This window comes from Canis lupus, chromosome 27 (genome assembly GCF_048164855.1).
Source record: "Canis lupus baileyi chromosome 27, mCanLup2.hap1, whole genome shotgun sequence".
NCBI classification, from domain to species: domain Eukaryota; kingdom Metazoa; phylum Chordata; class Mammalia; order Carnivora; family Canidae; genus Canis; species Canis lupus.
The window spans coordinates 45389429-45405608 of NC_132864.1; the positions used below are offsets into that span (position 1 = coordinate 45389429).

General features: G+C 42.7%; 1 protein-coding gene across 17 annotated transcripts in view; it reads right to left on the reverse strand.

Moving 5' to 3' along the window:
- Window positions 1-16180, reverse strand: part of ZWINT (ZW10 interacting kinetochore protein) — a 56542-nt gene that overhangs the window by 17312 nt on the left and 23050 nt on the right. For 3 of the 17 annotated variants that reach the window (XR_012019622.1, XR_012019618.1, XR_012019617.1), the window contains exons 9-10: window positions 13211-13393; window positions 184-516 (exon numbers count right to left, since the gene is read on the reverse strand). The exons of 4 other annotated variants lie outside the window; for them this stretch is intronic. Coding sequence is in view for 2 of the 13 variants with exons in the window: in XM_072803742.1 (XP_072659843.1) it covers window positions 13357-13393 (37 nt within the window). In the remaining 11 variants the exon portion in view is untranslated. Of the gene's footprint in view, window positions 1-183; window positions 517-8749; window positions 8816-9130; window positions 9194-10427; window positions 10700-12511; window positions 13394-16180 lie in introns of those variants that run through there. 10 more of the 17 variants (XR_012019623.1, XR_012019624.1, XR_012019621.1 and 7 more) reach the window with 6 other exon arrangements.

Sequence of the window (16180 nt, forward strand, 5' to 3'; positions counted from 1 at the left end):
CCACCCAGTTCTTTAATGACCACATCCTTTCTAGTAGATGTAATGATCCCCTGCGCTTGTTTTCTGCAGCTCCCCGCGGAGCCCTGCTCAGCCCCCCATCCTCCACACTCCAGGGTCCCCCATCCCCGTGCCCTCAGCCCCTCTCCTTCTCCATTCTTAGATAACATCATCTCCTAACTCAACCTCATCTCCTCTATCTCTGATTCCCTCAGGATTCTTGGTGATTGAAATCTTCACACAGATAATGCTTCTACGTCGTGTCCTTCATCTGACCTCAGCCATTTATTCCCGCAGGCCCATGCCTTGTCATTAGGTAGGACACCCTGGATCCCAGTGGAAACAGAATCACCAAAGCTCCGCGGCTGCAAACAACACAAGGTTCACTGCTCTTCTCATAACATTTTCCGTCAGCCCAAGTCCTCCCGGGAAACGCCCCCCACCCCACGTAGTAAGTAGCTCAGCATCCGAGGCTCTTCAACTTGCACCAAGTCCTCTTCAACACGACATGACAAGGTTCTGCAGCATCAAGGAAAAAGCATGGAGAATTCTGGGAATTAGTTTACAGACGCATCAGCCCAGAAATCAGAGAACTACTCTCAACTCTGGCTACAGCAAATCACATGGTCACACTACTCCCCAAGGGTGTGTGTATATACATATATTTTTTATTATGCCGTTTTCTTGGTCAAGACTTTAATTCTGCTTAAATTCCATCCTTAGCCTAGGCTGTGTGTCCACTTGTTCAGGGTGAGCTGGGTACTGCTGAATCCACCCCATGGACCTCCACCAGGCAACCTCACCACGTTTCTGGGATTCAGCAACACTTAACCATCCTACGCAACATCTACCGACCTTCCTCTCTTCCCATAGCTTCAGCACATGCTCGGAATTCTCATTCTCAGCTCAGAATGTCTATCCCCAGGACAATATATTTTTTTGCCTTTTCGTAAAATATAAGTTACATAAATCGCTGCGTAAGGGCTGATTCTCCTGCCCACTGGGGGAATGGTGAGAAGCCTACTGACTCCCCCTCCATCAACACCCTTCTCTGTCCTGTGTCTTTCACTGGCTGCCCAACAGGTCCTCTGCTCTGAGATCTCGTCTTGCCGTCTTGCAGGGTTGGCGTCCTCCTGGGGTTTTGCTTTTTTCTTCTGACGGTTCTGGACACATCCATTCCAACAGTTACAAATGAGGCCTACTGCAGAAGCATTCAAGATCTTATTGCCATTGCAGACCTCACCCCTGATCCGCACACTTGCAAACGCAGCTGGTGACTCAGCCACCCCTTGATTTCAACCTCACACCTACCCCTCACTCCACCCCCTGAACCTGAGCTCCTAGCAGGTGACCCACATCTTCACTCTACACGGTCCTTCCACATCCCAGTGGGTGGTAAGTCCACCTTCCCAGCTTCTCAGGACAACACAACCTTCAGCCCCAATTTAATGTGTCTTTAACCAAACCTTACCCCATGATAACCCCCCGTCCTCCCCTGGCCATTCTCCCCCACCCCCCTACCTGCTGTACTTTTATTCATAGCACTTTTGCTGCTATGTTTTAGTTATCGGTCTGTTTCAACATCTGCACTAAAATGTAAGCAGCAGAAAACTGGGAAAGGAGGTAAGAATTCTGAATGCAACTACCACGTAGGGAGTTGAGTTTAATGAGGTCCTAGAGCTAGGAAATGATACAAGGAGGGAAATAAAGCTGAAATAACATGAAAAATAAAAAGAATCGCATTTCTGCAATGGTATTTTGGCTCAATATCTTTTGACTGGAGTTCATTTTCTAAAGTTATATGTCATATAGAGAATATCAGAAAAGAAAATGGATTCTAAAAACCAATATCACATTACGCTAACCCCAGAGTTTATTTTATACGGTTACCTCCATTTTGCAGTAATTATTTAGGCACAAGACATTTTGGAAAAAACCTTTCTGGCATTGTAAAAAGAATGTGAGTTTGGGGAAAAGAAAACCTGACATGTTCTGTATCTGACTTCATTAACGATTCTGAAAGTAGTCTCTCATCTGAATTATTTTTATAAATTGCTACTGGGAAAAGTATTTCCTATTGTGTGTGTATCTGTGATTGGCACGCAAGCATATCCTGAGACACCATACAAATGAGCAGCGTCAAAATTAAAATGGAGACGATGTGCATCAAATGTGCCAACAGTCATCCTCCATGGCGGTGCTCCCATCTGTGCAGCCCCAGCCGGCCCATCGCTTGGCGGGGAGACCTCATATTCTTCCACACCTGGCTCATGCTTATGATAATAAGCCAGGTTCTCCTCAGCAGGATGGCAGCCTGTCCAGCAGCTAGAAATGGAATTGTACTGTGGGCACATTTATCTTTGAGTTTCTGAAAGTGCCTCCATGTGCTTTATACGCCTTCATCACATCTTGGCATCCAACTCCTAGGTTGTCCATATTTACAAGATACAAAAGGGCAAACTTTGTTAAAGTTAGTGCTTTTCTTCTTAAAAGTTCTGAGGGAAAGATGCTCAACATCACTCACCATCAGGGAAATGGAAATCAAAACCACAATGAGGTATCACCTCACACCTGTCAGAATGTCTGTATCAAAAAGACAAGAAACAACAAGTGTTGGCAAGGATGCAGAGAGAGAGGAGCCCTTGTGCACAGTTGGTGGGAATGCACACTGGTGCAGCACTGTGGAAAACAATATGGAGGTTCCTCAAGAAGTTAGAAATGGAATTACTCTCCTATCCAGGACCCATACAAGTAGGTATTTATCCCCCCAAAATACAAAAACCACTTCATTCAAAGGGATATGTGCACCCCAGTGTTCACAGCAGCAATGTCCACAATAGCCAAACTATGGAAGGAGTTGAGATGTCCATAGACTGATGAATGGAGAGAGAAGATGTGGTGTATACACAATGGAGTACTACTCAGCCATCAGAAGGAATAGGAATGAAATCTTGCCATTTCCAATGACATGGGTACAGCTAGAGGGCATTATGCTAAGTGAAATAAAGTCAGAGAAAGACAATTATCATATGATTTGACTCATTGGAACAGAAGAAACAAAACAAATGAGCAAATGAGTGAGAGGGAGAAACCAAGAAACAGATTCTTACAGAGAACAAAGCAGATACCAGAAGGGAGGTGGGTGGGTGAACAGGTGATGGGGATTAAAGAGGATAATTATGACAAAAATATAAAAATAAACACAAAAGCAAAAAAGGAAATTCAGTTTGTGCTTTCACACCCTTCATTTTCTTTCTTTCTTTTTTTAAGATTTATTTTTTAAGTTGGGGAGAGGAAGACAGTGAGCGTGTGAGCAGAGGGGAGGAGCAGAGGGAGGAGGAGGAGCAGACTCCCCACTAAGCAGGGACCCTGACAAGGCCTCTGCCCCAGGACGTTGGGATCATGACTTGAGCAGAAATCAAGAGTCGGTCAGCCACTTAACCAACTGAGCCACCTAGATGCCGCTCTTCCTTTTCATAAAACGAAGCAAAAGCAGACAGAAATGTGAGCCTGAGACTTCGGGGAAACTGTAGAGTCATAATCATCCTGATGCTCCACAAGAAGTTGCATTTAAACCAACCATCACTGTATCTGGACATAATTTCTAAAGTTAGAGACAGATAACCTTCCCATTGTATCCTCCCAAACATTTTATGCACAAAATCATACTTTTAATACAAGAACAAGAAAAAAATGCCCTTTTCCTCACAAAAAAAGCTTCCAGGGGATGCTTAGGAAGCAAGTTTTACTGTCAGCAGCTCTATTAAGTTATGGAACGATCACTGAATATCCAGCTTTTCCAGGAGCAGCTGGGATCCTCTCTGCACTCTGCTGGAGCCAACAGGGAGTGCAGGTGATCAGGGCCTGGGGCCGGAGGCCCTACTCGATCACTTAACTAGTCATTCTGAGTATCACACAGTTTCCCTACCTTTACAACACAGGTGACCTGTCTCCAAATCTGAACGTATTTAGCACAGTGTTTGGGTCACTGAAGTAGGCGTCTACGAAGGGTTGTGACCATGGATTAGTAAATGCTGGTCATGACACTCACTTGTAATTTTTAATGTTACTGATCAAGACCAAAATGGCTAATGCTGGCTTCACCCATCACTTTAATGGGTCATTACTTACGGATACGTATGAAGGAACAGGACAGCGAGGGGCCCGGGTGGCCGCGAGGGAGGGAAGGGCGCACTGCGGGGCACTGTAATCTCGGGCTCCTGTGGGGCCCGCAGCTCTTCTTCCCATCAGCACTCCCAGCTTTCTGTTATAAATGCTGATTCTTTTCCACATCTTTTGTAAGAGCGTGATTTTTGCAATTAGTTTCCCTAGTGTGACAATTTTGAATAGAAAAAGTCACGTGCAAACATGCAAAAACGAGACAAAACACCATGGCTGGTGGGCGCCAGCGTGAGTTGAAGACACCAACAGGAACACTCATGAGTGGAAGGCCCACTGAGTGGTTTACCTCACACAGGTGCTTACCTGGCTCTGACCAACCGGGGGAACGTACTAATGCGATCACTTATGCCTCACAGTTGACTGGCAAAAACTGGGCTAGCAAAATGTCCTCCCCAACGATCTGTGAGGAGTACACATCCAGTTTATATTCCAATTCTCCACAAAGAGAAGAACAAAACCCAGGATGGTTTTTATAAATGTTTAACATGAATTTTCTGGGGACCTAAGGTACAGTTTTCTAGAATAGAAGTTTTCAACATTATTCCTTTTTGGTTTTTGGCTCTTTCTGTTCAGCTTTTTTGAGAAATAATTCACAAATATAATTCTAATATGTTTGAAGTGTATAATGTGATTTGATATAATGTGAAAGGGCGCCCACCAAGTTAATGAACACATCCATTATCCTACACATTTACCTTTTCATTGGGGCGCAGAGCAGAGAACCAACTGAGCCACCTAGTATTTGAGTTGTACTCTATTAGCAAATTTCAATTATGCAAAACAGTAATATCAACCACCGTCGCCACGGCATACATCAGGTCACCAGAACTTACTCGTGACTACTGAGAGTCTGCACCTGTTTGAGATCCAATTTCCGTCATCCCTCAGCCATGGCAACCACCATGCTAATATGTTTCTATGAATTTGCTTTTTTTTTTTTTTAAGACTCCTCAAAAAAATTATACCAATACAGTATTTGTCTTTCTCTGTCTGGATCATTTCACTTTGCATAATGCCATTCAGTTTTCACCCATGTTGATGCAAATGGCAGGATTTCTTTTTTTTTTTTTTTAAAGCTGAAAAATATTCCTCTGTGTGTGTACTGCAAATCCTCATATTTCCTTTATCCAGTCACCCATCGACAATTAGGTTGTTTCTAGACCTCAGCTACTGTGAATTATGATGGATGAACACAGGATTACAGATAAGTTCTTGCAATAATGATTTTATTTACTTCTAGAGGTGGGATTGCTTTAGCATACTACGGTCCTATTGTTAACTTCTTGGGGAACCTCCATACTGCTTTCCACCATGGCTGCACAAGTTTGCCCACCAAGAGTGTAAGGATTCACTCTTCTGCACATCCTTACCAGCATTTACCTTTTGTTTTTATGGTAACAGGCCTCCCTCCCAACAAGTATGAGATCTCCCCTCACTGTGGTTTTGGATTTCCCTGGTGATGAGTGATGCAGAACATCTTTTCACATACCTGTTGGTCATGTCTAGGTTTTTATGTTCTTTTATTTTTTTTAAGATTTTATTTATTTGGGAAGAGAGACAGAGAGCAACAGAGAGAGCAAGAGAGAGCATCAGCAAAGGGGTGGGGGAGGCAGAAGCAGGGTCCTCGCTGAGCAGGGAGCCCAACACAGAACTCGATCCCAGGCCCCCAGGATGATGACTGAGCCGAAAGCAGATGCTTAACCCACTGAGCCACCCAGGTGCCCATTTCTAGGTTTCTTTCAAAAAATGTCCTTTGCCCATTTCGGGAGCGGAGGGTAATTTGTTTCTTTGCTATTGTGTCATAGGAGTTCATTATAGATCTGAATATTGACTCATTGTCAGATTTGTGGTTTGCAAATATCCTCTCCCTTTTCGGAGGCTGCCTTTTCATTTTGTTGATAGTTTCCTTTGCTGTGCCGAAGCTTTTTAGTTTGATGTAGGCCTATTTGTTTATTTCTAGTTTTTTTTTTTTTTTTGCCTTTGTTTTTGGTGTCAAATCAAAAGAGTCATTGATGAGACCAATGGCAAGATGATTTTCCTTGTTTTCTTCTAGGACTTTGATGTTTTCAACTCTTGTGCTCATGTCTTTAATCCATCTTGAGTTGATTTTCATGTATGTTATAATACAGGGGTCTAGATTTGTCCCTTTATATGTGGGTGTCCAGTTTACCTAACACTAATTTACATAAGAGACCATCCTTATCCCATTGTAAACTCTTGACTTTGTGGAAAGTTCATTGACCATATATGTAGCGGGTCAATCCTTAGGCTCCGTGTTCTATCCCATTGATCTATGTGCCTGTTTTTACGCCAGGACCATGCTATGTTAAGTTTGAGGTCAAGAAGTGAATGGCTTCCAGTTTTGTTCTTGATTGCTTTGGTGTTCATAATCTTTTGTGGTTTCATAAGAATGTTAGGATTCTTTCCTCATTTCTGTGAGAAATGCTATTGGAATTTTGATAAGGACTGTATGCAATTTGTAGATTCATTGGGTACAATATTTATTCTTCCATTTACTCCAACCTATAAACACCAAGTATCTTTCCATTTATCTTTTTAGATTTCTTTCATTGATGTTTTATAGTTTGCAATGGATATATCTTTTTACTCCTCAGCTGAACTTATTCCTAAGTATTTTATTGTTTTTGATGCTATTGTAAATGGGACTTAAAAAAATTCTCTGGTAATTCATTGTTAGCTTATAAAAATGCAACTAATTTTTGTATATTGATCTTGTATCCTACAAGTTTACTGGATGCATTAGTTCTAACAGCTTTTTGGCCATCTTTGTGGCTTTTCTATATAATACCATGTCACCTGTGAACAGAGGCAATTTTACTTCTTCCTTCTTTTTGGATGTCTTTTATTGCTCTTCTTGCTTAGTTGCTCTGGCTACTGTTTCTAGTCTGTTGAACAGAAACAGTGAGAGCGGGCATCCTTGTTTTGTTCCTGATCTCCACTTTTCACTGCTTTTGTAAGATTTTAGTCATGGGCTTGTCGTATACGGCCCATACAGGACTCCCCTGCTATCCAAAAGTTCCCTTTATGCCACTTTGCTTTTACAAAAGACCTACATTAGCATCTATTTTTGCTAAGCAAAAATCCAAAGATGGTTTTTGCTTTTATGAAATAATTGCTTTACAATCAAGGTCTCCTAGGAATGATCTGCTTTTGGGTACTAGAGGAAATCATCATGTTGAGGTGCATTCCTTCTACACCCAATTTATGATTACACTTTAATCCCCTTATTACTGATCTGTTCAAGTTCTCTATTCATGATTCAGTATTGACAGGTTATATGTTTCTAGGTACTTGTCCATTCCTTTCAGATAATTTGATTTGTTGGCATAATTGTTCCTAGAATTTAGTACTTAGTATTTCTAGGTATTAGCTATAATGTCTTCTTTAATTTCTGATTTGAGTATTCTTTTTTTTTTTTTTTTTGGTTTAAATATTGGTCAATTTTCTCATTTCATTGATCTTTTCTATTATCTTCCTAGTCTGTATTTCATTAAATCTCATGATCTGAGTTATTTCCTTCTTTAATTTGTCCTTCTTTTTCTGGTTCCTTGAAGTGTAAATTTACATTTATTTGGAATATTTTCTCTTAATATAAGTATTCATCACCATAAACTCCTGAGAACTGCGTTTGCTGCATCCCATATGTTTTGGTATTTTGTGTGTGCATTTTCTTTTATCTCAAGATATTTTCTGATTTCCTTTTTGATTTCATCTTTGACCCATTGGTTGTTCACTAGCATGTTGATTAATAACCACATATGTGTGGATTTTCTAGTTTTTCTTTTCTTTTCTTTTTTAAAGATCTTATTTGAGAGAGAGAGAGAGAGAGAGACAGCATGAACATGAGCACGGTGGAGGGGCAGAGCAAGAAACAGACTCTCCGCTCAGCAGGGAGCCTGATGCAGCACTCGATCCCAAGACTCTGAGATCATGACTGAGCCACCTAGATGCCCCATGCTCTTTTCTTGTAATTTTCCGTTTCAAATCGTGGTCAGAAAAGATAATGAACATAATTTCAATTTTTTTTTTAATTAAGATTTGTTTTTTGGCCTAACACATGATCTACCCAAAAGAATATTCTACATGTGCTTGAGAATATGTGTTCTGTTGCTGTTGGATGGAAAGTTCCCTGTATCTTTTAGGTCCATCTAATCTAATTAAGTTTGATTTTGTCCTTACTGGTCTTCTTTTGGAGTGTGGAGTACTGAAATCCCCTACGATTAGTGCCTTGCTGTTCATCTCTCTCCTGGGATCTATTAGTATTTACTTATATGTGTTTCAGTGCTCCTATGCTGCTCAGCTGGTTTCGGGATTTCTCCCAGAGGGAAATGCTCTTCTGTGTGGAGCTACATACTTGGTGCATACATGGAGGACAGAAAACTCAGGAGCCTCTTACGTCGCCCTCTTGGTCTGGATCCATCATGACTCATTGTTAACTATTCTTATAATAAAATAAGACAAAGGGAAACATCTGGGACTAATTTTCAGTTAAGTGTCCAAAATAGATGAATAGAACTGTTTTTGTCAAAGCTAAGAATAACGAACTCACGTGAATAATTACATGTCCTGGCATTAAAGATGGAATTCAATCCAAAAGGCACTGCAGTTACAGCTCCTGTGGGATAAAATCTTCACATATTCAGACCGACTCTTAAAGGAAAAGCCACTGAAGGTGTAAACTGGCCCCAGCTCTGCTTCTATTCGACTGTGTGGTGACAGTGAATTACCTTTGACATTTACACCTTAGTTTTCTTCTCTATCAGATAAAATACTAAGTTCCCCACCCCCCAACACTTAAACTCCAAGATTCTCTGATCCTGAACACTGGAAAGCTCAGTATCTAGGAAAGATTGAGAGATTGCCAGAGGTGTGTGATGTGCTGGTGAGAGCCTTTGCATCACCGCTGGTTAGTACAGATGGGGGAGCTAACCTCTGTCTGGAAGTTCAGCAAGCTCCTTCCCAACACAGAAATGTGGCTGCACTTCTCTCGAGCCTATCAGGTCGTGAACATCAAGGTGAAGGAGAGACACATGATTAGCAGACCATTACATTCCGAGGGCAGCAGAAGGACAAAGGAAGTGCGAACAAACGCTGGAAGGCTGGTGTAACAGGCAGTCTGAGGTTGTCCCAAGCTAGAACAACTCCATCCTCCCCTGTCCAGTCACAGCATTCTCAGTTTTAAGAAACAGTCTATGTGGTTCAAGACAGCTCTTTTATCTCACCCTATTTATTACTTTGGATATATGCCATGTGGTATCATTAGAGGTACTCAAGGAGTATGGAGACCCTGGCTAGATAAATTCTATCAGAAAAAGCAGGGCCACAGCAGGCCTTCACTTCACCACAGGACACTACTACACCTGTGTACTTGTCAGGAACTCATGGCAAACACATCCTGTCAGCCTGAACCTCAAAATCCGTCCGTGATCTAACAATTGATCCACACCTCCAATGGTACTCGCCAATCCAAGCACCATCACCTTTGCCTTCCTGCATTTTATCTGTTTTATTTTCCATGTAGTAGCCATGTGCTCTCTTAAGGTATGAGACAGACCATGCCCATTCCCTTGCTCGAAATTCTTACCAGCTTCCTAACTCACTCAAAATAAGCACAACTCTTTACCATGGGCTACAAAGCCCCCTACTGTCTGGCCCTGAGCTTCTCCTCAGACATTCTGTACTTCCATCCTTACTCTCTGCTCTAACCATCCCAGTCATCAAACAATCCACAAAGACACGACACACTCTCCTGTCCCAGGGGCTCAGCTTTACTACTTTATTGCCAGGACACCATTTCCCTCAGTCATTGGTTTGAATTTCTGCCACATTTTGTTCCTGTCTCTGCTCAATGTCACCCTACTAGGGCGGGCCATCTATCTAAGAAAATTTTCATTATATCCCTTTAACTTTTGCTTCATCTTTTTACAGAGTACGATATGATGTTGTAATCCATGTTCCCCATTTGCTCAGTCTCCTCCACTAAATTATGGTACTAAAGTCAGGAACTTTGGCTTCACTGCTGTATCCCACATGGTGAGAATAGGGCATCACACTAATTAAGCACTGAATGTGCTATGAGAATGAATACCTTTACTGCTGTTATTTAAATGTATTTAGGGAGATCATAAAAAGAAAAGGAACTTAGTGAAATGAATCGCTGGTCCAAACGATAAACACATATATTTTTCCAGCAGAGCTGGAGTCAACAGAAATGCAGTCATGTCTGAAAAGGTGAAACACGGATACAAGAAATCCAGGTAGGAAGACCCCAAAATTTGAGTGCTAGGCTGTGGTGTCTTCACATTCTCACCACCACATACGAATCCTTCTTAAACACAGTGCTTGTGATGGCGGTGGAGGCAGTGGAAAGGTGGTAGTGGTGGTGGTGACGGAAGTGGTGGTTGTGGTGATGATGGCAGTAGTGGAGGTGGTTGTGGTAATGGCAGTGATGGTCGTGGTGGTGACTGATGATGATGGTAGAGATGCTTTGCTTCTAAAACTAAAAACCATGTATGGCAGATTGTTTAAGAACATTCTGCATACTTTAATACTCTGAAAATTTATAAATACACCCATTTAATAGTTTCTGAGGTCATTTGAACCTGGGTTAATCTGTGATTTCAGTGGATAACGGCACAAAACTCTGAGCTTTCTTTGTATTATTAGTTACTAGTTGAGACTAAATGTCTGAAATTCAGGTTTCCCATTTACGAAACTGGATGAAAAACAATTTAGCTTATATATGGTATTTGGAGTTATCAAACAAGAGTCTGATAATCAGTTGTGCAATTTAATATCACATAATGGAAATGGTCTAACCTGGCTCACACCTGAGACTCTTTGATGGATGGGTGCAGACAAATTTTGGCGAAAATTTCTATTCAGTCACATGTTCTCAGTGTTCTAAGGTTATTGCTTTCTTTGGTGAGGCTAGAAATTTTAGCTCCTCAGAAATATAGTGATGGTTAATACACTTGAATGCATGAAGGGTAAAATAAAGCATAACTTCCTTCTCTTTGTTGTATTTAAAATAAATAACTTTTCATCCAGGAGTTTGCATTAATTTGTTTAAAGAGTAGTATAACAATACTAAGAACCTCACGTCCATATGTACTCATAACTTTTCTTTTTTTTAGATGTATTATTCATTTTAGAGAGCACACATGTGATAGGAGGGGCAGAGGCAGAAGGAGAGAGAATCTCAAGCAGATCCCACCCTGAGCGCAGAGCCTGACAGAAGGCTTGGTCTCATGACCCTGAGATCAAAACCAAGTCAGATACTTAACGGACTGGGCCACCCAGGTGTCCCTGTACTCATAACTTTTCTATACATATCAATTATTTCTTACTGCAAGAAACCGCAGTTCTTTTGGTGATGAATGAGGACTTTCCCTGCCCAAGGAAGTTTTCTGGGCACATATGCAAACTGCCAAGTTGATGACACTGATGAGAGCAGTTCTCAACCAGTGATGACCCCTTCCTCATTCTTTAGATACACCAGCTCCCTGGGGTCTCGAGAAAGTGTGTTAATCAGTCACCCGTGCAAGGAGCAGTCACTGATATACCTGTACTCGATTCCTTCCTTTCTCATCCATATGACTCCCTTCCATTGCAGTGCTGTTTGGGATCATTTCCTAAATAAACTACTCAAATCTATGTATTTATTTTTTGGGGAGACCCAAACAAAGAGCACTGGTGCTACATGTGGTCTTAGAAATTGGATTTTTAGGGATCCCTGGGTGGCGCAGCGGTTTGGCGCCTGCCTTTGGCCCAGGGCGCGATCCTGGAGACCCGGGATCGAATCCCACATCGGGCTCTCGGTGCATGGAGCCTGCTTCTCCCTCTGCCTGTGTCTGCCTCTCTCTCTCTCTCTCTCTCTCTCTCTCTGTGTGACTATCATAAATATATAAAAAAAATTAAAAAAAAAAAAAAAGAAATTGGATTTTTAGGATGGGGTTAGGTGATCTCAAAAAACGCTAATGGGATTGCAGTCGCTAATGGTAAGCTGCATGGTGTTAGCCTACGATTATCTGAAGCAAACAAGTTCTGAGGCTCAGAACCGGGATGAGGCACAGTAGACAAAGCTGCATTCACCTTCAAGGTATCCTGAGGCTTATCAGATTTTAAGCCAAATGTAACTGTAAGCCAGGGCTCTGAAATTAACTCAACAAAAAATACAAAACAAAAAAAGTAGGCTAAAGCCAGCCTTCTCACCCTGTGCATGCTGTGCCAGCAACGGCCAGTGAAGTCCTCCTTAGTAAGCTTGAAAAGAAACTCACTTCCTCCTTCTACAGCCAAAGAGCAGAACGTGTTAAAAATGAAGATGAAGACTTTATTGCTGGGGGTGAGGGCTTACAGTGAGGCTGAACTCCTAGCTGCAGCAAGCTGCCCAAGCTAAAAGACACTGAGATGCTGAGATCTGGCAGGGGACAGTCGAGCGGATGCTTTGGAGAACTCCAGACTGCCCGTGACAATAGCATGACCTGCTTCTAGTATGTACTTTATCACCCTGAGAGTTCCTTCCCAGTGGTTACTGGACGGTTGGAAGGGCTTCATTAAGGTACAGCTAAGGTGAGATGGCCAGCTTGGAAAAGACACCAGTGGGGCTGGAGTCCTGTGCATCAATGGTCCTGCATCTCTGGAGCTCAAATACATGAGTCAAGGAACCAAGGGTGGTGGTTAAGAGTGGCCAATCTCACCATCATGTTCAGTGACCCAGGGCGTAATCTATACTTCCCATCCCTCTAACATTAGAGTCTATGCAATCAGGTTCTATACTAGATGAAGGCTGGGTGGGAGACATTCCTCCTAGAAGAGACTTCAATTTCTATAAACATAAAGCTATGAAAACCACTTAGTTATCTGCGGTTTCTCTTGCCAGGACCCCTGCAGGTGGCCGAGAGATAACACACTATACTACTGACTGGAACCAACTAACCCTTAGGGGCCAGGGGATGGGATAGTGACAAGCAGGGACAGAATATATGTATCTTGAGCTCAGGAGACTGACTGGGGCACCTTGTGGGACTTCCATCCATGGGGATGACCTTCAGCGGGCAACTGGAGAAATCATGGTCTGAAGGGGCAAGACCCCCAGTGTTCTTATACTTTAAGGTCACGTATCTTCATTATTTTGCAAGCAAGCAACCTGGATGGTCAGATGTGTGGATGCTGGCTGAGGTTAATCTGGAATCTATGGGATAAAAGGGAAAAATGATTATTAACGATACGCTCTAAGCTAATTGCAGTTGGAGAAAATGAGTGAAATACCGATCTTTGTGTTATTTTTTTAAAGTGCATGTGAATTTACAACTACTATTCCAAAACACACAGTTTTTCTAAGTGTGTAGGTAAAATCTCGATGGGCCATGATCTCACTAAAGCAAAGATGAGATGTGAGGAACAGAACGTGAGATGACAATGGGTCTGAGTAGCGCAAGTGGGGGCTGTAGAAGCAGCTGCCGGAACCCCCCACTCATTCCTGTTGTCGTGCGAGTTTGTCCACTGCCCCGGCGGGAAGCATGTCCTCTGTCTGTGCACAGGGCAGAGGCTGAGCACCAGGAAGCCCATCCTCTGAACAATCTTAACACAGGACAACTGAAAGCTGCCCTTCTACCCTGGGTCTCCGCACTTAGGACAACTCTACACGTTTCCATCATCACCTGGAGGCCACAGTGGTAATACCCCATTACCCACAACAGCAACGGGCTCGTTAAACTCTGGGTATTGGCTTCCCTCCTTCCCATCTCCGCGCGGCCCACACTCAAGGCCAAGACTTCCTCCAACTGCCTCCCAAACTACGTGTGCTCAGATCTTGATCACAGGTCTCCTCAGGCGGACATGAACCAAAGACAAGTAATGCTATGAAATTCTCTGAGGGGACTTACTTTTACATCTAGTACTTTGAGGAATATTGAAAATGGAGACAAACAGGTTTTACTGCAAAGCACATCAGGAAACACAATTCAGAGAACAGCACAGTGGCTTTAGCCCTGTTACCAAGCAGGTGCATGAGAGTTGTGAGTACATTCGTTCCCTCTACTCAACCTCCCAGCTTCGCTGAGGCTCTTGGGCCACCATGAAATCCGGAAGGCTGGGGAACCCTCTGCTATGTCCTCCAGCTGAACCACCCTTTATACTCAGTCCCCTAAATCTTTAGTTGTTAAGACGGCGATCTTTTGAGAACCCACAGCTGCACAGGTATTACTTCCCCCGTGGCACTCTCTACTGGACACGTGATCCCAAAAGTATCTCCACTGTTGGTAAAGGGAATAGATAGGTCCTCGTTATTTTTGCCAGGGTCATTATCTTTCTGTCTAGGGCGAAAAAGTTCCTTATTCTGCAAATTAATTTCTTTTTTTTTATAGATTTTTTTTTTATTAATTTATGATAGTCACACAGGGAGAGAGAGAGAGAGGCAGACACACAGGCAGAGGGAGAAGCAGGCTCCATGCACCGGGGGCCCGATGTGGGATTCGATCCCGGGTCTCCAGGATCGCGCCCTGGGCCAAAGGCAGGCGCCAAACCACTGCGCCACCCAGGGATCCCTGCAAATTAGTTTCTTCATGTGATTCTTATTCCACTCAGGGTTAAATGTCTACAACCATCACCATGAATTGGTCTTATTTCAAATAATATTGCATCGCATCCACAGAACTTTGAGTTGGAGAGACAACTGGTTTCCCTGGCATACAGATGAAGAAGAGTGCAGTTGTGACTAGCTTATGAAGAGACTGACGCTCACATAACGTCAGGGACTCGCCTAAGGTGGGACCGTCAGCTAATGAGAGAGCTTAGACCTGAACAAACAGAGACAGGAAGGCACAAGCGAAGGCATGAAGGACATGGCACGTACACGGGGAAAATGGGATAGTTACTCTAAGACAAGAATGAGGACAGCTGTTAATCAAGATGTAATGTTTCTAACTGCACCGGTTGCTAAGACTCATACTGATTGTAAAGATATTAAACTGTAGAAGTGAGCATGTTAGAATCAGTACCATGATGACGACAAGGACACTCACAGAATGTCACGCCCGAGTGACACACGTACATTACTGAACCCTCACAGCAATTCCTGTTGATTTGCTCTATTAACAAAATCTGTACCAGTAACTCAATACTAACCTACTTGGGAATTGTTTCTTTACTCTTTTTAAAAGAATTCAGATAAGTCTTACCCGTTATTTTGCTATTGGAAAAAAAGAATTGAGCTACTGGCTTGCACATTTTATTTTGCACGAGCATTACCTGGGTTATTTACTAAAACACAGATTCACGGACTTCACTCAAAAGATTTCAGTAAACCTGGGTGGGAACCAGAATATACTTTCTAAGGAGTGTCCTGGGGATCCTGCTGGTCTTCAGACAATGCTAATAGAGGGCTGGCTTAACTGTCCTTTTTTACTTTTTTTTTTTTTTTTTTTCATATTAGTCTCTTGTTAGGGACAGTAATAAAAGTTGTGCTACGGGCAATGGTTTTTGCAGTAGGTATGGTAGCCTGAGTAGAATGGGATGAACACTGATAAAAAAAGTTTACAAAGACAACCGAATTTGAGCCTTTGAAAGGAGAGAAGCAGGACCGTGGAGGAACTTTAACACAGCCAAAAACTCAGCAATGCAGAGAGGAAAGATGCCACTGTAAGTTTGCGTCATTTCTCTGAGCAACCCGAATACTTTCATTTATTCACCATGAATACAATGTATGCAGTATCTTGTAGTAAGTGCAACAGCAACTCTCTGCCTGGTTTCCCACCTAAGATATGCAGAGGGGATTACAGGGTTGAAACCAGGCTCCCCCCCCACCCCCCCGAATCACTGGTGCTAAGAGCCTGAGAGGGAAAACTTCCACATCAAGCCCTAGGAGACCCAAAACACAAGTCCCTAGGCCACGAGTAAAGGGTAATAGCACACTCTTTATGCCTTCTAGCCTCCTCCCCAGACACCTGCCCGCACCTCTCCACACACGCACATCCACACA